Source organism: Mytilus californianus, unplaced genomic scaffold (assembly GCF_021869535.1).
Source record: "Mytilus californianus isolate M0D057914Y unplaced genomic scaffold, xbMytCali1.0.p SCAF_4, whole genome shotgun sequence".
NCBI lineage: Eukaryota > Metazoa > Mollusca > Bivalvia > Mytilida > Mytilidae > Mytilus > Mytilus californianus.
The window spans coordinates 23361702-23384432 of record NW_026262690.1 but is presented as its reverse complement, the minus strand read 5'-3'; the positions used below and the strand labels follow the sequence as shown (position 1 = coordinate 23384432).

Below are 22731 nucleotides of genomic sequence, written 5' to 3'. Positions count from 1 at the left end.
TAATGTTGCCTTTACTATAGTTTCAATGAAACAAATATTTTAATATCAGAATTTCATTGCAAGTAATGTGTTTCTCCATTTGTGTAAGATTTTTTGGAGACTATTTTATTTATTTTCTATTTTTAGATTGAAAAATCATGTGATTCTGTCATTCTGTCACAAGCGAATCCACCAACACAAAAGTTACCAAAATGTCAGAGAGTGAAAAGAAACCACTGTTAGGGACATCTGACGAAGAAGATAAACTAACAGGATGTGGAAAAACACTTTGCTGCAACCCGTTCAGATTTTTACACAGATATTTGATTTTGATTATCATGTGTTTCTTAAGCTTTGGTTTGTATATATAACTTATATTTTTTATATTAAAGAAATAATTCTTTCTTGCCATGCTCTATGCTCATTTTAACATGGGTATAGGCATTATATTTGTCAATACATTTATACAGAGCGTTAGCGAGGTGTGAAAAAATTACGACAAATATAAATACCTACCCTTGTTAAAATTAGCATAGAACATGGCATGATCATGATGATAGAATTATTTCTATTCTAATAGGAAAATTCAGAATTTTTATACTTAGAAGCGGACCTATAATACGCGTTCAAAAGGCATCCATTTTGATTTGTTGAACTCAAATTGTTATAGAAAATGAACCGTTTCACGATAAACAAATGAAGAGATACATGTAAACAATTACTTTTTAGAATGATTTTATTGTCGAGCCTGCGACTTTTGTCGCAGAAAGCTCGACATAGGGATAGTGATCCGGCGGCGGCGGCGGCGGCGGCGGCGGCGTTAGCTAACTTCTTAAAAGCTTTATATTTTAGAAGGTGGAAGGTCTGGATGCTTCATACTTTGTATATGGATGCCTCATGTTACGAAGTTTCCGTCAGTCACATGTCCAATGTCCTTGACCTCATTTTCATGGTTCAGTGACTACTTGAAAAAAAAGTTAAGATTTTTTGTAATGTTAGATTCTCTCTTATTATAAGTAATAGGATAACTATATTTGGTATGTGCGTACCTTGCAAGGTCATCATGCCTGTCAGACAGTTTTCACTTGACCTAGACCTCATTTCATGGATCAGTGAACAAGGTTAAGTTTTGGTGGTCAAGTCCATATCTCAGATACTATAAGCAATAGGTCTAGTATATTCGGTGTATGGAAGGACTGTAAGGTGTACATGTCCAACTGGCAGGTGTCATCTGACCTTGACCTCATTTTCATGGTTCAGTGGTTATAGTTAAGTTTTTGTGTTTTGGTCTGTTTTTCTTATACTGTATGCCATAGGTCTACTATATTTGGTGTATGGAATGATTGTAAGGTGTACATGTCTAGCGGGCAGGTGTCCTCTGACCTTGACCTCATTTTCATGGTTCAGTGGTCAAAGTTAAGTTTTTGAGTTTTGGTCTATTTTTCTAATACTATATGCAATAGTTCAACTATATTTGGTATGTGCGTACCTTGCAAGGTCCTTATGCCCGTCACACAGTTTTCACTTGACCTCGACCTCATTTCATGGATCAATGAACAAGGTTAAGTTTTGGTGGTCAAGTCCATATCTCAGATACTATAAGCAATAGGTCTACTATATTCGGTGTATGGAAGGATTGTAAGGTGTACATGTCTAGCTGGCAGGTGTCATCTGACCTTGACCTCATTTTCATGGTTCAGTGGTTATAGTTAAGTTTTTCTGTTTTGGTCCGTTTTTCTTATACTGTATGCTATAGGCCTACTATATTTGGTGTATGGAATGATTGTAAGGTGTACATGTCCAACTGGCAGGTGTCATCTGACTTTGACCTCATTTTCATGGTTCAGTGGTCAAAGTTAAGTTTTTGAGTTTTGGTCTTTTTTTCTTATACTGTATATATGCAATAAGTCAACTATATTTGGTGTATGGAAATATTCTATGATGTACATGTCAGTCTCGCAGGTTTTATTTGACCTTGACCTCATTTTCACGGTTCATTGCTCAGTGTTAAGTTTTTGTGTTTCGGTCTGTTTTTCTTAAACTATAAGCAATAGGTCAGCTATATTTGTTGTATGGAAGGATTGTAAGCTGTTCATGTCTGCCTGGCATGGTTCATCTGACTTTGACCTCATTTTCACGATTCATTGGTCAATGTTTAGTTTTCTTGGTTAAGTCTGTTTCTTAGAAACTATAAGCAATAGGTCAACTATATTTAGTGAATTGAATGATTGTAAGGTGTACATGTATTTCTCGTTTGGTTTATATGACCTTGACTTCATTTTCTTGGATCATGTTAAGTTTATGTAATAGTTGTAGTAAAGCTTTCATTTAGGACTATCAACATAATATCAATGGTTAGTAAAGAAGGCGAGACATTTCAGTGTGTCCACTCTTGTTTATATTTCCTAGAGAGCAACACCAAAACAAATATCCATTTTGATTTCCAGCATTGTTCAAAACGCAGCTGATGTTGCAATTTCAATTGTGACATTAATCACGTGCAGCCCATATTTTATTGGAATTAGAACATGGCTTTGTTTCCAAAGTGAAAGAAGAACGTCAAATTAGAATTAAGTATTTTGAAGTTTTATGTTTCAACTTTTTCTTGCTCAGTTGCTTAAAGACAAGTTTATAGTGACAAGACTTTTATCGTATTTTTATACGACCGCAAAAAAATTTTGCGGTCGTGTATTGGTACGACGTTGGCGTCGTCATCAATGTCCGGCCTCGTCGTCGTCCGAAGACACATTGGTTTTCGCACTCTAACTTTAGTTTAAGTGAATGGATCTCTATGAAATTTTACCATCAGGTTCAATACCACAAAAGGAAGATTGGGATTGATTTTGGGGGTTATATATATGGTACCAACAGTTATGGAATAAGGGGCCAAAAATAAGCATTTTTGTAACTTCCAGACATAACTTGTGTGTTAGTGTATGGATCTCTCTGACATTGTACCACAAGGTTCCATATCACAAAGGGAATGCTGGGATTCATTTTGGGGGTAATTGCCTCAAAATTTTAGGAATTAGGGTCCAAAAAAGGGGCAAAAAACAAGCATTTTTCTAGTTTAATGATAATAACTTGTGTATAAGTGTATTGATCTTTCTGAAATTGTACTACAAGGTTCCATATCACAAAGGGAAAGCTGGAATTGAGTTTGGGGTTAATTGCCCAAAATGTTTAGGAATAAGGGGCCAAAAAGGGGCCTAAAAGAAGTATTTTTCTAGTTTCCAGACAATAACTTGTGTTCAAGTGTATGGATCTCTCTGAAATTGTACTGCAAGGTACCATACCACAAAGGAAAGGCTGGGATTGATTTTGGGGGTAATTGCCTCAAAATTTTAGGAATTAGGGGCCAAAAAGGGAAAAAAAACAAGCATTTTTCTTGTTTTAGGACAATAACTTGTGTGTAAGTGTATGGATCTTTATGAAATTGTACTACAAGGTTCCATATCACAAAGGGAAAGCTGGGTTTGAGTTTTGGGGTAATTGCCCTAAACGTTTAGGAATTTGGGGCCAAAAAGGGGGTTAAAACAAGCATTTTTCTAGTTTCCAGACAATAACTTGTGCTCAAGTGTATGGATCTCTCTGAAATTGTACAGCAAGGTACCATACCACAAAGGGAAGGCTGGGATTGAGTTTGGGGGTGATGAATCATAAGGGGGTTCAAAAAATTTGGGGGAGGGATTTTTTTCCCCTTTTTTTCCTTTTTTCTTTTCTGTAAAATTTTCCATTTTAAATTGGTTATTTCTGATTTATATAGAAAAGCAAATAATAATGATATCGTTTGAATAGGTAAATTAAAAATTTTTAAGTTCTTAGACCACATTCATTCTGTGTCAGAAACCTATGCTGTGTCAAATATTTAATCACAATCCAAATTCAGTGCTGTATCAAGCTTGAATGTTGTGTCCATACTTGCCCCAACTGTTCAGGGTTCGACCTCTGGGGTCGTATCAAGCTGCGCCCCAGCGGAGCATTTTATTTGAGAGTATGACAGACTTGTTTTCTACATATCAAATTCAAAAATTCAAATTCTTCATTTTCCTAATCACAGGGCCCTTTTTCTGGTATAACAAATTTTGACACCTTCATTCACATTGTCATACCACTCTTTTTCACTCCGCTCACTCTGATCTTAAAGCTTTGTTATAGGAACACCAAACAACTGAATGATTAGTTAAATAGGCTTTGCATTGCTACCTAAATTTAACCTGATCCATAGCATTGTATTACATGTCATACATATGCATGTACGTCAGATTCCAAGTTCAATTTTATGAAAATGTGTCATGGGAAATTGTGATGGGAAGATATTTGCTTTGTTTTAAATTTTTCCTAGAAAAAGCACCAGTTGGAAGATCATGAATTTGAACTAAAGGTGTGAAGAAAATGCTACTTTTTCATGTTAAAATTTATTTAACTTTTTTGTGGGAGGATGTGGGGGGGGGGGGGGGGTCTCCTATATCATCATGTATATTTACTCTTTAAAAGTTCTAGCTGGTCATGCTTTTAAGTTCCTAGTAAGGAGAATAGGATTTACCTATATTCATCGTTATACAAGTACATGTATATACTTTGAATTTTATAATTATTCATGGGATACCAATTTTCCTTAATTTTTAGGGCAAAAGTTAACGACAAATTGAGGTGTTCAACAAAATACAAATTTTCAATGTACTTTTTATACGCCCGTTTACGGGACATATTATGGTATACCGTTGACCGTCTGTCCGTCCGTCTGTCTGTCCATCTGTCGTCAACATGTCGGACATGAACTCAAAAAAGCTTCAACCAATATGCATGAAACTTTGGTGAATTGTTTATATCTATTGACGTGAGCTCCCTTTCATTTTTTATAAATTTCAGATTTACCGTTTTCGAGTTTTGGGGTTTTATTCATTAAAAAAGGGGAGATTTTCCAGTTTTCCGACAATATTATAACTCAAGAATGCTTTCACCAACTTGTAAGGAATTTTGGTGAATTGTTTATATCTATTGCCATGAGCTCCCTTTTGATTCTTATAAATTTTAGATTTTACATTTCGGAGTTACAGGGTTTTATTCATAACAAAGGGGGATTTTCCAGTTTTTGGACAATAACTAAAAAATGCTTTCAGCAGTTCTCATGAAACTTGGATGAATTATTTATATCTGTTGATGTAAGCTCCCTTTAGAATTTTGTAAATTTTAGATTTTACATTTCTGAGTTATGGGATTTTATTCATTAAAAAAGGGGGGATTTTCCAGTTTTTGGACAATAACTCAAAAATGCTTTCAGCAGTTCTCATGAAACTTAGGTGCATTATTTATAGCTATTGATGTAATCTCCCTATTGATTTTCATAAATTTCAAATATGACATTGAGAAGAAATTGAACTTTATTTGTTTATAGTCTGACAACAGATTTACTAAGTATTGCACAACAGCAAGAAATCTTTAATTGAATATAAATTCAATTCATATAACCAATTTCAAGTTCTTTGACTACATTTATTCAGAAACCTTATAATATGTCAAATATTTAATTATAATCCAAATTCAGACCTGTATCAAGCTTGAATATTGTGTCCATTATATTTTTGCCCCAACTGTTCAGGGTTGGACCTCTGCATGCTCTGCGGGCGTATCCAGCTGCGCTCAGCGAAGCAGTTTATATTCTTTAATCCACTAAACTTGATACCCACAAAAATAAATGAATTCACAATATTGCACATCCAGATCTATTTGTCCATATTTCAGTAAGATTTGTTGTGGAAATGATATATTTATATATATACATATGTATATGAAAGTATATACAATGTATTTATATTAAGTATTTGGTTTTGCCTAAAGTGATTGAAATTATAACATGCATGACATATAAGAAATGAAAACAACACGTTGTAAACTTCATGTGTCTGAAGCACTTTTCTGGATTTACCCTCATCAGGAATGATCAAAGCCAAATATGTGAAAGCCAAGGATGTATAAGCACCAAAACAGTTGAAGAGCTATATGATGAAAAAGTACATAAAAAAAAAACAAATCCATCTTTGCCTGAGGGAGTTGAAACCTTAGTTTCTTTATAATTTCAAAATTTATAAACAGATCATCTTTTAAGATAGGTAAGGTATGGCTTTAAAACACTATCAAATGTCCTTTTCATGCAATATATATGTGCCCAATGTACAATGATGTAATTGTACTAACTTTGCTGTGTTAACTTGCAGTTATATTCTTTCAATTTCTTTTTAGGCAGCTACTTTTGCTATGACAACCCAGCTGCCTTGCAAGACACCATGATAAAAGATCTGAAGATATCTGAAAGTGCCTTTATGGGATTTTATTCCTGGTACTCATGGCCAAATGTTATACTTTGTTTCTTTGGAGGTTTCCTAATAGACAAAACGTTTGGTGTACGACTTGGAGCAATTATTTTCAGTCTGTTTGTCACAGCTGGTCAGGTAAATACTGGTTATGCATGTTATGTATGGGGATATAAAATATTGTGATAAATCCCTGTGTTGATGTTACGTTTTCAAAGAACATGAAAAATTGAATGCTAATTTGTTACACTAATAAATCTTAATATTTTTGGAAATTGCCAATTTTTCTATTGTTGATAAAAAATGAAGAAGAAATTCCAATAGGGAAGATGTTTTACATTATTGTAGTAATTAAACCATTTTTATGTTGTTTTCATTTGAATGATTGCGAAAAGTGACTTGTCTACCATCATTGACCATCTAGGTTGGAAGGATAATATATAAAGAAACTGAAGAAGGTCAGAAATGTCTTAAAAATGGTTGAATTATTACAATAATATAGAGTTGACAGTAGATGTAAAATATGTATACATGTATAAAGAAGAGAATACATGTATATTATAATTTATATAATGTTTTTATAAGGGTTAATTTTTATTATTATATTTTGCCTATTTTATACAGATACTTTCATATTTAAATTTAATTAATGATTTCATGAACAACTTCAGGCTGAGATCATAGAATAGATCCATGTGGATATATGTGGAAGTTTTTGTAGTACTATTTATTATCTCTTATGACAAGGCTGTCATGCATGTTATGTGTATTATGAATAATATTAAATATGTATTTTAACATGGATGCTACTTCACTGACACTGGCTTTCCCTTTTTAGTTAAAATGTTAAGGTAAAATCTGACTAAATAATGTACTAAATTGTGAATCTTTATATTAATCACCTTTTAGTAATTGTCACATAAATGATTCATTCAACTTGAAGTTTAAGTGATCTTGTTTAATTGAAGATATTCATAATACAACAGAAGATTAATCATACATTTTGTACTTGATCAGTATATTGTACACAAGGAATTGAAAAAAATAAAAGATTTGATACAGATATATATCATGTATATATTGAAGCTTGCATACATAGTCTTGGAGGAAAATGTTTTTAACAAGATAAATTAATTTACATTTTTGTCGAGCCTGCGACTTTTGTCGCAGAAAGCTCGACATAGGGATAGTGATCCGGCGGCGGCGGCGGCGGCGGCGGCGTTAGCTAACTTCTTAAAAGCTTTATATTTTAGAAGGTGGAAGGTCTGGATGCTTCATACTTTGTATATGGATGCCTCATGTTACGAAGTTTCCGTCAGTCACATGTCCAATGTCCTTGACCTCATTTTCATGGTTCAGTGACTACTTGAAAAAAAAGTTCAGATTTTTTGTAATGTTAGATTCTCTCTTATTATAAGTAATAGGATAACTATATTTGGTATGTGCGTACCTTGCAAGGTCCTCATGCCTGTCAGACAGTTTTCACTTGACCTCAACCTCATTTCATGGATCAGTGAACAAGGTTAAGTTTTGGTGGTCAAGTCCATATCTCAGATACTATAAGCAATAGGTCTTGTATATTCGGTGTATGGAAGGACTGTAAGGTGTACATGTCCAACTGGCAGATGTCATCTGACCTTGACCTCATTTCCATGGTTCAGTGGTTATAGTTAAGTTTTTGTGTTTTGGTCTGTTTTTCTTATACTGTATGCCATAGGTCTACTTTATTTGGTGTATGGAATGATTGTAAGGTGTACATGTCTAGCGGGCAGCTGTCATCTGACCTTGACCTCATTTTCATGGTTCAGTGGTCAAAGTTAAGTTTTTGAGTTTTGGTCTTTTTTTCTAATACTATATGCAATAGTTCAACTATATTTGGTATGTGCGTACCTTGCAAGGTCCTCATGCCCGTCAGACAATTTTCACTTGACCTCGACCTTATTTTATGGATCAGTGAACAAGGTTAAGTTTTGGTGGTCAAGTCCATATCTCAGATACTATAAGCAATAGGTCTTGTATATTCGGTGTATGGAAGGACTGTAAGGTGTACATGTCCAACTGGCAGGTGTCATCTGACCTTGACCTCATTTTCATGGTTCAGTGGTTATAGTTAAGTTTTTGTGTTTTGGTCTGTTTTTCTTATACTGTATGCCATAGGTCTACTATATTTGGTGTATGGATGATTGTAAGGTGTACATGTCTAGCGGGCAGGTGTCATCTGACCATGACCTCATTTTCATGGTTCAGTGGTCAAAGTTAAGTTTTTTGAGTTTTGGTCTTTTTTTCTAATACTATATGCAATAGTTCAACTATATTTGGTGTATGGAAATATTTTATGATCTATTTGGCAGTCACGCAGGTTTTATTTGACCTTGACCTCATTTTCAAGGTTCATTGCTCAGTGTTAAGTTTTTGTGTTTTGGTCTGTTTTTCTTAAACTATAAGCAATAGGTCAACTATATTTGTTGTATGGAAGAATTGTTAGCTGTACATGCCTGCCTAGCATGGTTCATCTGACCTTGACCTCATTTTCATGGTTCATTGGTCAATGTTTAGTTTACTTGGTTAATGTTAAGTTTATGTGACAGTTGTAATAAAGCTTTATATTTAGGACTATCAACATAATATCAATGATTAGTAAAGAAGGCGAGACATTTCAGCGTGTGCACTCTTGTTGATAATTTAAGGTTACAGGTATCTTTCATTTTAATTAAATTGCAATACAATTATTTCTTTCCTTTTTCAGGTAGTGTTTGCAATGGGGGCATTAGTTAATAAAGTATGGTTGATGGATGTTGGAAGATTTATCTTTGGGTATGTGTATTCTTGTCTTGCCATGATGGAGTCAAAATGCGAGACTTAGATATGCTGTTCTGACAGCGGCATGAAAATTTTTTTTAAAGTTTGTGATTAGATCAGTTTAAGGGGAATCACTTATGATAAGTCATTGATATTTGGAACACAGTTGTATTAGCATAGGGAAATCTTATTTAAAGGGAAATCATTTGGTCCTGTACCTTCAGTCATGGTTCATTGACTTTTAATATTTTGCATATTTTACATGTTATAGTATTGCTATTTTAAATTAAACATTTGCATTTTACTATCAAAATGACACAGAGGCGAGAGGCGAGACATCTCTCTGTGTCAACAGTTTATTTACCTATCTTTGATAATTACATATGAATATAAAAAAAACCTTTATAGACTTGAATGCTGTTATAAAAGTTTTATCAAATGAAAGAAAATGACCTTAGCACATTTATCATGTTTATTATACAGAAACTTGGAATATCCAGTAATAATGATAGATTTTTTGGGGGTAATTAATTTGGTTCAAAAAGTTAAAAAATAGTTTAGAGGGAATTAATAAGTATATTGAAATATAAAGTACAATCTTGGTTATAGAATTGGTGGTGAATCATTAGCTGTGGCACAAAATACATATGCTGTGAAATGGTTTCAAGGGAGAGAACTTAACATGGTGTTTGGATTACAACTTAGTTTTTCTCGTGTGGTAGGTATATTTTTTTTTTGACATCAGTAACTTTGTCAAACCTTTATAGAATTTTATGAAATTTTGACAGAAGCTTTTTGATGACCAAAATAGACAGTATCCAGAGAAAATTTTGAAAATATTTTTTACATTTTTTCCGTATTTTATTGATAAATGGATTTTTTTTTTTAAAGTTAATATTCAGATTTAGTCTAGGGTTAAAGTTTTTCAGTCATCAATAACTTTGTCAAATCTTCATGGAATTTTACTCAAGTTAGACAATGGCTTTTTCATGATCAAAAGTCAGTACCCAGAGCAAAATAATGAAAATATGTTTTTCTTTTTTCTGTATTTTACTGATAAAAGGAATTAGTTTTTTGCAGTATACAAGTAGATACAGTCTGGGGTTAAAGTTATTTACACATCAATTACTTTGTAAAACCTTCATAGAGTTTCATGAACGTTTGGCAGAAGCTTTTTTATGATTAAGAGATAGTGTCTGAAATAAAATTTTGATAATATTTTTTTCTTCTAATTTTCATTTTTTACTGATAGATGGACTTTTTTGATGATGATAAATTTGTAAACCTTCATGGACTGTTATGAAACTTGGACAGAAGCAAATCTTTAAGATCAAGAATTAGCATCTAAAGAAATGAAAGAAAAAGTTTTATTTTATTCTCTATTTTGCTGATTAATGGAGTAACTTTGCTTGATTATGCTTATTTATATTGCTTGATTAAGTGCCACTATATATAAATATATGTGAATGCCTGTCAATCAACGAAGAAGAAAAAAATAAATTATAAAAAAAAATATTAAAAAAATGGAGTAGCTTTGTACAGACAACATTACACTTTTAAACTAAAAACCAAAAAACTGTACCTGACAAAAAAAAAACTGATATTTCAAATCAAGACCACAACTTTTGCACCAATTGTGCTTCTGTATTTTTGATAAATTTTCAGGGCAGTACAGTGAATATGAACATCATGCAGCCAATATATAAATTTGTCAGTAACAGTGGACATAAAGGATATGAATGTTTGGGCATTGTTTTATTTATAGGTATGTTTAGTTATTGTACAAAATCTATTAGATGTACATGTACATAATAAGTATGTGCAATTAATTTTGGGATGAAATTAAGTGGTTCACAAAAAAGTGCAAAACACATTGTATATATAAAATTCAGGATATGATTTCCAATGAGACAACTATTCAACAGAGTCCAAATGACATGAATGTCAGCAACGATAAGTCACCTTACGGCCTTGAACAATGAGTAAAACTTGTTCTGTATAAAATCTATAATAGGCCCCAAAGTGACAAAGCATGAAACAATTCAAACCAGAAAATCAACTGCTTGATATATGACAAAACAAACAATAAAAAAATATGACAGACAGCAACCAATGACAACCACTGAATAACAGGCTCCTGACTTGGGATTAGTATGATACAACTTAGTCTTATAATTAACTAACCTAAAGATAGCGATCAATTCAGCATTATATTTATTTACAAAAATGTATATGCCCATCTTTTTCAGGTGGTATAATTTGTATCTTATCACTCATATGTGCATTAGCTTTAGGATATTTTGACAAAAGAGCAGACAGAATATTGCAAAGAAAACAGCTTACATCAGGTAAATTACATTTTAAAGAGATATTTCTGAAAAATAATTCCAGTTACAGGAGGATAATAAAACATGTTATTTCATACCCATCTTTTTTTATGGTAATAATATATATAAAGCAAACAATGTTCTGAATTGTCAATCAAATCCTACTTTTTTTGGCTAAATAGACTAGTTTATTGAGTAATTATTGTACTGTTATTGTAATTATTGTATCTGTGACTTTTCAGGATTCATTTCAATTTATGTATCTTTTGTTTGAAACAAGACTAAAAGATTTGTTTTTTTTTCTTCATTGAAATTTTGTACGTTGAACAATATCATGTCTTCCTGCACTGCTCATGACATTTATGTATGATACTTACTTCAAAGTAAAGCTGCCAATGTTAACATTATCTATTTTGTTATTTAAGGAATTTGGTGTAGAAGGAATATATGTAAAAGTCTCAGTTAAATTTATTCATAGTATTTGTAGACTCAGGTCAATTAAGAGCTTTGCATACAATATAATAACTTTATAATACCAAATATTGAAATCTTAGTGTTGTTATGTTCCTGTCTCTCTGATGTTTACTAAGTATTCTACATCTCCTGTTCTCTTAATGTTCCTATCTCTTTGATGTTTACTAAGTATTCTACATCTCCTGTTCTCTTAAGGTTCCTGTCTCTCTGATGTTTATCCTACATCCACTTTTATTTAGTTTAGACAGGTTTACTGTAAATATGACTCAATTTTTTTTGACAAGCATATGTGGATAATTGATTGTAGAAATTAATACTGGATTATGATTTTTATTCACAGAAGAAACAATAAGAATAACAGATGTAAAAGATTTTCCTGCCACAATGTGGTTGTTATGTATTATTTGTGTCATGTACTATGTAGCAGTATTTCCATTCATAGGCTTGGGTTTGTAAGTATTAAGATATCTTTTCCTTATATGTAGGTGAATTCTGAATGACCTATTTAGCTCATCTGATTCTATGAGCCAGAAAAGCTATTGCCATCAGTTGGCGTTTATCATCATCATTGTCCTGTCTTGAAGAGTAAGATAAATTGATGGACTTGTTCAGAAATTATGAATATATTTACAGAAACTGTAAACAGTGTAAATGATCAGCAATACAATGATCTACAAAAATGTCAAAATGACTGAAACCATTACTTGACTTCTATATCAACTTTTAGTAGTCATTGCCCTTAAATGATGGTTTGAAACCAAATTTATTGTAAAAGCATATTATTTTGAAAACTGTAGACAGAAACAAAAATAACTTGCTTCCTTGTAAATACACTCAAAATAGCTGTACATATGAAAATAAAGAATGACATTATTTTTTGGGAAAAGAATAATTTCGATAATGATGAAAATAAATATCAAGATGTCATATTTGTGCCAAGTTAGTGATCTAGGCTCTAAGCAGCCTCTAGTTCATGATTTGAAGAAATGTCATTGTTTAACTTATATGTGCCATTTACTGATCATGTAGAGTTTTAATCATGTTTATACTTTATTCAGGATTTTATTTTGTACAGTTCAAACTCATCAATAGAAGATTGATTTTCCAAATTTATTAAAGGGGAGACAATTATTGTTCTGTAGACATGAATGGATTTTTTTTCACCTTTGTCTATATTTGGGGGTGGGGTGTCTCTTTTACACTTCAATTATCAAACAGTATTTTTGCCTTTTAAAAAAAATATTTTTCATTAAAATGTATGAGTTCATCACTATTCTGTATTTATGAATATAAATGAAAAAAGAAAAACAACATAAAATGAAAAAAAATGTTCAACTAGAAAAAAGTATTCTTCATTTGACAAATATTATTCATGGTTTTTTTCAGAGTATTTTTTGAAATGAAATGGGATTTTGATCCTAGTCTAGCAAATAATGTGAACAGGTATGTACCTTAAGTCTGATGTAATTTAATGTTTATTGCTTAACTTAAATCTTATGAACACCAAATATTTTTATGAAATAACTTCACAAGTTAGGGCTGTTTCATATAAACATACATGGGACCCAGGGAAGGCACTTCCAAATCTCAACTATTGGGTAGTTGTCTATGTTTTTGCATAGTGGAAATGTAAGTGAAATTTTAATTTGCCTCTACAGGTGGTTACCCCATTTGTAAAGTGCCTTCCCTGGGTACCATGTATTTTTTAATTGAACAGCCCTTAGTTATTATCTTTTCTGTGATTGGAATCCTAATCCTGTGATGACAACCATGTAAATAATTTGTATAAAGCTTTACATCTAAGAAGGTAAAAAATCTGGATATTCCATATCTTAAATCGAGAGGCTCTATGCTCTGAAGTATCTTACTGGCATATGTCTATTGTCCTTCACCTCAATTGTATGGTTTAGGGAATGCATTAAATAACTTTAGGATTTTGTTTTTCTCTCCTCTGAGACAATACAGTTAATTCTCAAATACTATAAGTAATAAATCAATATAATTGTTCAATAGAATAATTGTAAGGTGTACATGTAGTTTTTGCTGTCAGACTAAGCAACTGAACAAAATGTTTTTAAAATGTCCTTGTAAAAGCCTTAATTCATGATGTAAAATTGATGGTGACATTAGTTGTAAAAAATACTTATGTTGCTTTTTTCTGTAAAAATTACCTTCTAATTTTAATTTTAAAATCTCAAGAGTTAATATAAATAAACTTCATGATAAGGCAAATTGTACCTTCATAAACTTAAGTTTGTAATTAAAACCATGAATTGTTCAAAAATTATAAATTTAAAATTCTGTGAAACTACAGGTAAATAGAGAAAAAAAAAACTGCAGGTTATACTGCATTTAGCTTTAGAAAGTATTACAGAATGGAGTAAGAAATGGGTTCAAAATTAAAAAAAATATACTTTTTATTAGTATGAGATACTAGAGGATATATATACAGAAAGAAGTGACTGTAGTACCTATGTGTTAAACTTATGTCTGTTCTATTTCAGTTTAGTATACATCATATCTGCTGTAGCTTCACCAGTGTTTGGATTTTTGATAGATAAAACTGGGAGAAATGTTTTCTGGGTAATTCTTGGTACAACAGTAACCATTGGTTGTCATGCTTTATTAGCATTCACATTTATTAATCCATATGTTGCTATGGTAAGTTTTTTTTCATTATTTACAAAATAAGATTGATAAACAAACTTGTTCAGAATTATTACTTTCAATGAGGATTAAAAACATCAGAAACTTATATCACATGAATTTTTTTAATATGCTTATTAAAAAAAAAAAGAGGATATATCGGTTGAGCATGAATTCGATGAGTATATAACCTACAATTTGTTAAATACTATATGGTAACCTGAGCAACCACAGTTATAAATTATAATGAAAGTGCATGCTAAAGAATCCATAGTGGAAATAATGTCATGTAAAAAAGAGGCGAAAGATCAAACTCGTAAGTCACAAATAAACTGACAACACAATGCCAAAAAATGAAAAAGACCAAAAGAAATACAACAGTTAACAAAACAAAACATAGAAAACTAGAGACTGAGAAAAATCAACCCCACCAAAAACCAGGGTTGATCTCAGGTGCTCCAGGAGGGTGAACAGATCCTGCTTCACATGTTGCACCTGTCATGTTGCTCAAGTAAGTACAAACCCGGTGATAAGTCTAATTCGGTAGGCCCCTTTTAGTTATATTTCTGCTTTCAAACTTAAATTCATGAATGTTTTTTATTTACAGATTACAATGGGATTTGCCTATTCTGTCTTAGCCAGTGCTTTATGGCCAATAGCAGCACAAATAGTGCCCAACAATCAACTAGGAACAGCTTATGGAATGTAAGATCATTTTCATGTTATTTATTGTCTCAATTGGTCATAGGTGTTCTAGGGTAATTATGTACTAGTTGTCATGTTAAAACAATTCAATAATCAGTTTTTTGGGCAAGGTCTACTCACTCTACTGCTGCATTTCCTATTTTTTCTCACCTTGACATTGCTTGACGGAGTCAAAAAGCAAGACATAGGTATGCTGTTTTCGGCGACAACAATGTATTAGTTTGTGATTAGGTCTAGTTCATGGTGAACCACTAGTGGTAGGTCAATGATATTTGGTATGCAGTTGTATTAGCATTGGCACATCTCATTACCATGGTGATTATTTGGCCCCCCGCCTCAGTCAAGGTCTATTGACCTTGAAACTTTACTTAGTTTACATGTATTAGTTTGTGATTAGGTCAGTTTATGGGGAACCACTAGTGGTAGGTCATTGATATTTGGTATGCAGTTGTATAAGCATTGGCATATCTCATTTCCATGGAGATAATTTGGCCCCGCCCCCTCATTCATGGTCTATTGACTTTGAAACTTTGCTTAGTTTTCATGTATTAGTTTGTGATTAGGTCAGTTTAAGGGGAACCGTAAGTGGTAGGTCAATGATAATTGGTATGCAGTTGTATAAGCATTAGCACATCTCATTTCCATGGAGAATATTTGGTCCCTACCCCTCAGTCATGGTCTATTGACTTTGAAACTTTTGCTTAGTTTACATGTATTAGTTTGTGATTAGTTCAGTTTAAGATGAACCACTAATGTTAAGTCAATGATATTCAGTATGCAAATGTATTGGCATTTGCAAGTTTCATTTCCATGGAGATTATATAACCCCACCCCCTAATTATGGTTCATTGACTTTGAAACTTTTATATAGTTCACAAGTTAATGTTTGTGTTTAGGTAAGTTTAAAAGGAACGACTTATGAAAAGTCAACGGTATTTGGTTTGCAGTTGTATTAGCATTGGCACATCTCATTTCTGTGGAGATTGTTTAGCCCTGTACCTTCAGTCATGGTTCATTGACTTTGAATATTTGCATAACTTACATGTTAAAGTATTGCTATTTTAATTTCAACATTTGCATTATCAAAATAACAAATAGGCGAGACATATATCTGTGTTAACAGTTTATTGTCATTATCTGAGTTATTGCCCTATTTAAATGACTAAAAGGCAAACTATATATGGTTGTGATAATTTTCCCACAGTTCAGATATGATTCGAAAGTTGATTGATGCAGTTGCATTAAATTCAAAAATGTTTTTTTAATTAATTTTTTAAAAGTTATGCCTTGTGACTGCAAATCTTGTAACTTTCAGACATTTGTGATGTAAAATAATAGAATGTTTACTTTACATTTCTTCTGAATTATGTATATTTGCAGAACTCTAGAATATATGTCAAACTAATATTAGATATCCCTGTTTATTTTCATTTTTTCAATGCAGAAATGTCTTGATTCAATGAAATTAACAATGGAATTATGAGTTATTTTAGTGATGTGAATGGCATCAGTTTAATATTTTGTATATTTTACAGGATATTCAGTAAAGTCTAAACATTTTTTTTTGTCAAATAGCATGGGGTTAGATACAAAATTTTTGTCTAAACATCAGAAACTTAGTTTATTTATATTATAGAATGCAAGCTATACAGAATTTAGGATTAGCAGTAGTAGCTATTATAGCAGGTGCAATAGTAGATTCTAAAGGATATCTGGTGTTAGAAGTCTTTTTTCTGGTCTGTCTCTGTGGTAAGTTTGTACATATCATTGAGTAACTCATAGTATTTTGAAATATTTGCTTTATGATTTCAAACTTTTTGCATATATTTCAAAACTGGAAAATCTGCCAAAATAGTATCATTTTGAGAGCTTGTCATTATAGGTATACAATAAAAATAAGAAGATGTGGTATAATTGCCAATGAGAAACACTTCACCAGAGACCAAAAGACATAAAAGTTAACAACTGTAGGTCACCATACAGCCTTCAACAATGAGCAAAACCCATACTGCATAGTCAGATATAAAAGGCCCTGAAAGGACAAATGTAAAACAATTCAAACTAGAAAAAAATCAACTGCCTGATTTGTGTACAAAGCAATGAATGGAAAATAAATATGATATACAGCAAAAGACAACCACTGAATTACAGGTTCCTGACTTGGGACAGGCACATACAGAATGTGGCGGTGTTAAACATGTTTGCGGGTTCATCTCTCCCCTAACCTGGGACAGTGGTGTAACAGCACAATATATGAACATACTATAAAATCAGTTGTAAAGGGCTTAACTCATCAGATCAATACAAAGCAGAAAAACAAATAACAAAAACACAGACCAGACTAGCAGGGTATTAAACATGAACTCAACAAACAAGACACTAAGTACAGATATGAGAGTACTCGCAGTTACTGACAGCTAGTTCAAAGCCAATCACGACATTGAACTAATAAAAAAATCATGTATCTAAGACTAAAATATCAATCAGTACACATCCAGCATCCAATGGATTTAGTGGAGAGACGTCAAAAACAGTTAGAGAAAAACATGACCTCGTGCAATGCCAAATTACAGGTATCGACAGATTGTAGAACCGTGAATGTTATATGACAATAATATTTAGTTTGGTTTTAATTTACTGATAACAAAATCAATATTTATACCAATAAAAACAATATTTAAAGATCTATTTACAGTGTTGAATTGGTAACCTTTTAGAATAAGTTTATTTAAAGGATCCCTAAGTTTACCCGGATCGTATCTTAATTTCCTTGCTCTTTAACCAACATCACAGTAAAAATTAGGATGTGCTATACAGTTTGAAATAAGTTTTCTATAGGTACAGCCAAACTTACAAACCAAATCTTTGTATCTATGGAAGAATTTAGTAAAGGTTTTAAGTAATTTGTGGTAACGAAATAATAATAATTTACAAGTAATACATAGATTATGTTTATTGAAATCCAATTTGTCACTACAGACACAGGCATAGCAAACAAGTTGTAATATATAATTACCATAAGACGGTGGCAAAGGAGCATCACCATCCAGAAAAGGAAAAGTAACAATAGGGAAAGAAAAATCGTCCCTTTTGTTGTAAATTTTAATGTAGTGTTTTCCACGTAAAACTGAAATACTACCACATCCTTACTGAAAAAGATATTTTGCTAAGAGATGTCTTATACAAAAATGTTAATGTGGGTAAAATATTTTTTTGGGGTAAAGCCTTGGTCATATATATTTTTTGGAAAAAAAGTATGTGTATAATGGTCAATTTAGGTCAAAAATAACAATTCCAACTTGTCATGGCATCCAAGTGACATCACAGCTGACAGTTTCGTTCAAATGTGTTGAGATCATATCATCCTATTAATTATCAATAGAAACTAATGTAGTTGTGAAATGATTGAATATTCTTTTCAATTTCAGGGTCCAAAATATGGCTTTTATAATATCTCCCCCTTTTCTTTATTTTTCAGTTGCTTTGATAGCTGCTGTATTGTTATATCTCTTAGATGCTTCCAGAGGTAGGAAACACATTTTGATTTACAAAAACTGCAGTTTAACTTGTTTTTATCAAATGTTTTTCATTGTTCAGAAAAAAGAAGGTCCTTTGGAGGATTTCATTTTAATGTTTTTATAAGGTTTCTGGTCATAGGAAAACAGGGAAAACTCAATGAAGTTTTGTTACTGAAGTTCATCAAACTCACATCCTACAACCTTTCTACTGACATATATTTTAAGAATCTAAGCGCCTTGAAAAAAATGATGAATAAAGTTATCAGAGACTTATCAAAATTGCAAAGAACAGATGTTACTTGAGGAAGAAAAAAATCAAGATATCACTTCAATACAAGTACTGACAATGGTCTGTCAAGAAGCAGAGTGTGAAGACATTACTTTCTAAAGTGATGGAATATGTCTTTACTTTTAAAACAAGAATTGGAGGAAAGAGAAAGACATGGATATTGTTGAATGAAAATATAGGCTGTTTTCTGAATTTTGCATATTAAGAATACATCTGAAAACTAATGCCATTTCATACAACAGTAGTTGATACTTAGTTCATCTTAGATTATTTGAAGTGAAATGTATCATTAGTAAAAAAAACAATGGATATTGGGGCATGTGTTCATGTTACTTCAGAAATCATTGGCAAAGAAAAACTGAAAAAGATGTGCACTATAAAATCTTTGTTATGACATTTTAAAGAGTCTAGGGTTTTCAAAAATAAGGTCAACATTCATATCCCAAGAAGTTAAAAAAAAAAGCCAGCAGACTTCTAGTTCAGTCTTAATTTTGATAAGAACCATTTGTATGGTGTTTGTGTATTTGTATATGTACATTTCTTTATAATTTCTGTCTTAAAGAGTCCTCGAATCTGACAAATTTATAATAGTCTTCCTACAATGGTCATTATACTGTGATCCAGTCATCTATTGGATAATTATTCAAACAATGATCACATTGTAATCAGATTAAACATTGTAATACAAGGCTAATTGTCAATCTTAGGTGCATGATGTTAGAAAAGCATGCTTTACTGGATAATATGGTACTGGTATTAAAAATTAAAAGATAGAATAGCTTAAGTCTTAAGTTTTTTTTTTCCTCATGCAACTGCACTCCACTTTGTGAAAAAACATAATTTCTACATATTTAGAAGATAAATTCAGATTAATTTAGACTTGTGTAAGAATATTTTAATCCTTTGACAGGTGGAAAACTAAATATGAGTGCTAAATTGCGTCAAATAATGAAGGAAGAAGCAGACAAAGAAAAGGAAAAAGAAGAGTAAGTCATTTTAAACGTAAAAAAAAAAAAAAAAAACAATATTAGTGATAATATGAAAAATTTACCAAAATTGAAAATAAAGTGATATGAGAAATATTGACAAGTATAAAAGGGGATGTAGGGTATACATCAATGAGACAGCAACCCAATGACACAAATAACCAAATGAGGTCTAGATGTCAACATCAATGAGACAGCAGCACATTGACACAAATAACCAAATGAGGTCTAGATGTCAACATTCAGTCTTCAATTAATAAATTGGTATCTATATACTAAATCGCTTTAAATTTAAAAAGTTCTGAAAAATTTAACAGAGAAAATCAAAGATCTGCCTGAAACACTGTCAGCTTTCAAAAAGTCTATTTCCAGGAGCCAAGTAATGGCTCTTATCATACCTCTTATTTTCCATTTCATAAAGGAAAAGGTCCGGTCCAGTAGGGGCTAATTTTGGCCTACATTTTGAAGTACATCTGATGAAAGATTTTTGACATTTTTTATACACTTATGGTCAGATCATATGTTTTCCTACGTCATATGTTTTCCTACGTCATATGAATTCGTACTATGCATGCTTTTTCAATGGAAATTGTGACGTCGCTATGCATTCTTAATAGCACGAAAACCCATGAGACGAGGATAAGTGTCGATTCAATTAGTTTATGTCAAAGATTTGAACTGATTTGGTCAGTAAAGGGGCTCAATTTCAAGCTTAAATATGAAAAGTCTATCAAATATGCCACAAAACGTCACTTTTCAGATGGTTTTGGTCTAAAATGGTAGTGGCCGCATTCGTGTTCAGTCTTAACCTTTATATATGTTATGTATTATCATCAAATACAACATATATTTAAATTTTAAAACTGAACACAAGTGCGGCCACTTCCATTTTAGACAAAAACCGTCTAAAAATTAGCACTAGCACAAATGCTAAAATAGTGAAGATTTCAGTAATTTTGCATGAATTATTAAATGATGTTAGTACCTGATGCATGTGTATTGTATTGTCATAAAAAAGCCCATATTTGTGTGACAAAAGTGTTCTACTTTAATTCCTATTAATAGCTAAAAATTTACATTTTTAAACATCCAAAATTTACATTTTTAAACATCCAAAATTTTCAGTCAAAACTAACCTATGATGGTTTTGGCTGTTTTGGTAAGTTCATTTTGGTTAGCTGTGTTAGATTTTTGTCATTCCAAATTTATCCAAGAAACTTGTCAGTATCATATATATTTTTATGACAGAAGAATATTGTTATTCCTTTTGTGTATGTGCTACTACTAGCACTCAAGATGCAAAAACAGGGTCTGTCTTTTAGCTGAAAAAGAAGTTTAAACTTCATGAAATTTCTATTAAAGTATGAAATATGTTTAGAGTCCATCAAGTCTCCACTTTTCACTCTTTCAGAAAGATGTGACTTACCATAAACAACATAATGGTAAAAACATGCACTTTTTTTCTTTTTCAGGAAGAAGCCTTTATAAAAGAATAGAATTGTTGAAATAAAGAAACTGTCAAACCAATGTGCCAAAAAAACATTTTGATATAACATTACAATATTATAGAACAAGGCTGTATCTAAGTTATCTCTCTTGTGTGTGCAATATAAGATAACATGACAGTATTTAAAATTTGTATTATACCTTGATAATAAAACAGTAGGTGAGCAAAGGCCTGTAATTATGAACTGGTTACCATGATTGTGATGTATGTTTCTATTTGCCCATAGTAGATAAGAACAGACAATTCTTGTATTAACTTTCGTAGTTCAAAAGATTTATAGTAAAAGGAAGATACCATATGTCCCTTATTTTAGTACATAAAGTGAGCAATGAAATTAAATTTTACAAATATGTTATTAATTCATATCATAGATCAATTACAAGCAAGTTTTGTAAACACTTGAGTTTTATGCAAAAGTGAACATAATTATGAAAATTGTTACTGTATTTTTCTTAAAAACATTCCTTCATTTAATTTAAAGTTATTTGGATACTGGTAATAATGTATGTCAAGAAGGGCAGTTATGAATAGGTGCTGTAACTATTTACAGATATTTAAAGGTGCTATACAAGATTATTTATAGTAGTAAAGAAAATTGTTGCTCAAATTTACTAAAGCAAATGGCAAATGTTCATGCTATAGTATCCATTACTACAATGTATTATAGAATGACCCCAAAAAATAACAGTTGCATAAACAAAACATAATTCCTTATAACACACTACTCAACACGTTTACTGTAACAGCGTTAATTGAATCTTGAAAAAACAAAATTGCAAAAAAGAATTAAAAAAAAGATATTTTCAAGATAAAGAATGCAGGAGTATTAAAATAGATTTTGCACAATTTTAATAGTTTCAAAACCAAAAGGAGCTAAATAAGATAATAAATTACACTTTACATGGTACATAGAATCATTTAGTCTGTCCTACACAATTTTGTGCTGCTTTGAGATACACTTTAACATTCCAGGTCAACATGTTGTGATTGTATAATACTGCATTTAGCATAAGACCTTTATCATAATAAGTTTGGACATAGTGACCAAATCAGGTTGTTACTTTCATTATATTACAGTTGTAGATTTGTAAAAGATTGTAGGAACTTTATCCTTTAAACAACGTTTAACTGCAAAAAATATTAAGTATATAGATTTAAGTAATTTTTAATAAAAAAGATAAGAATGT

At 31.6% G+C, this 22731-nt stretch overlaps 1 protein-coding gene and 1 long non-coding RNA gene across 2 annotated transcripts; both read left to right on the top strand.

Annotated features, from left to right (window-relative positions):
• The first annotated feature begins 122 nt into the window (after window positions 1–122).
• On the top strand, window positions 123–22731 carry LOC127737732 (major facilitator superfamily domain-containing protein 1-like). Its single transcript, XM_052248598.1, has 14 exons — window positions 123–336; window positions 6223–6431; window positions 9040–9107; window positions 9702–9810; window positions 10758–10857; window positions 11342–11440; window positions 12234–12345; window positions 13280–13336; window positions 14398–14554; window positions 15147–15244; window positions 16881–16993; window positions 18723–18770; window positions 19962–20037; window positions 21510–22731. The coding sequence occupies exons 1-14, from the start codon at window positions 192–194 to the stop codon at window positions 21523–21525; spliced, it is 1407 nt and encodes a 468-aa protein (XP_052104558.1). The 5' UTR covers window positions 123–191; the 3' UTR covers window positions 21526–22731.
• On the top strand, window positions 710–2376 carry LOC127737736 (uncharacterized). Its single transcript, XR_007999791.1, has 3 exons — window positions 710–1203; window positions 1351–1622; window positions 1770–2376. It is a non-coding gene; the product is annotated as an uncharacterized LOC127737736 (long non-coding RNA).

Bases quoted from the DNA above. Each gene is read 5' to 3' on its own strand.
- LOC127737732 (XM_052248598.1), top strand. From the start codon at position 192: ATGTCAGAGAGTGAAAAGAAACCACTGTTAGGGACATCTGACGAAGAA. The intron at 6,432-9,039 runs GTAAATACTGGT...TTCCTTTTTCAG, and splicing joins TGTTTGTCACAGCTGGTCAG to GTAGTGTTTGCAATGGGGGC. The intron at 18,771-19,961 runs GTAGGAAACACA...ATCCTTTGACAG, and splicing joins TCTCTTAGATGCTTCCAGAG to GTGGAAAACTAAATATGAGT.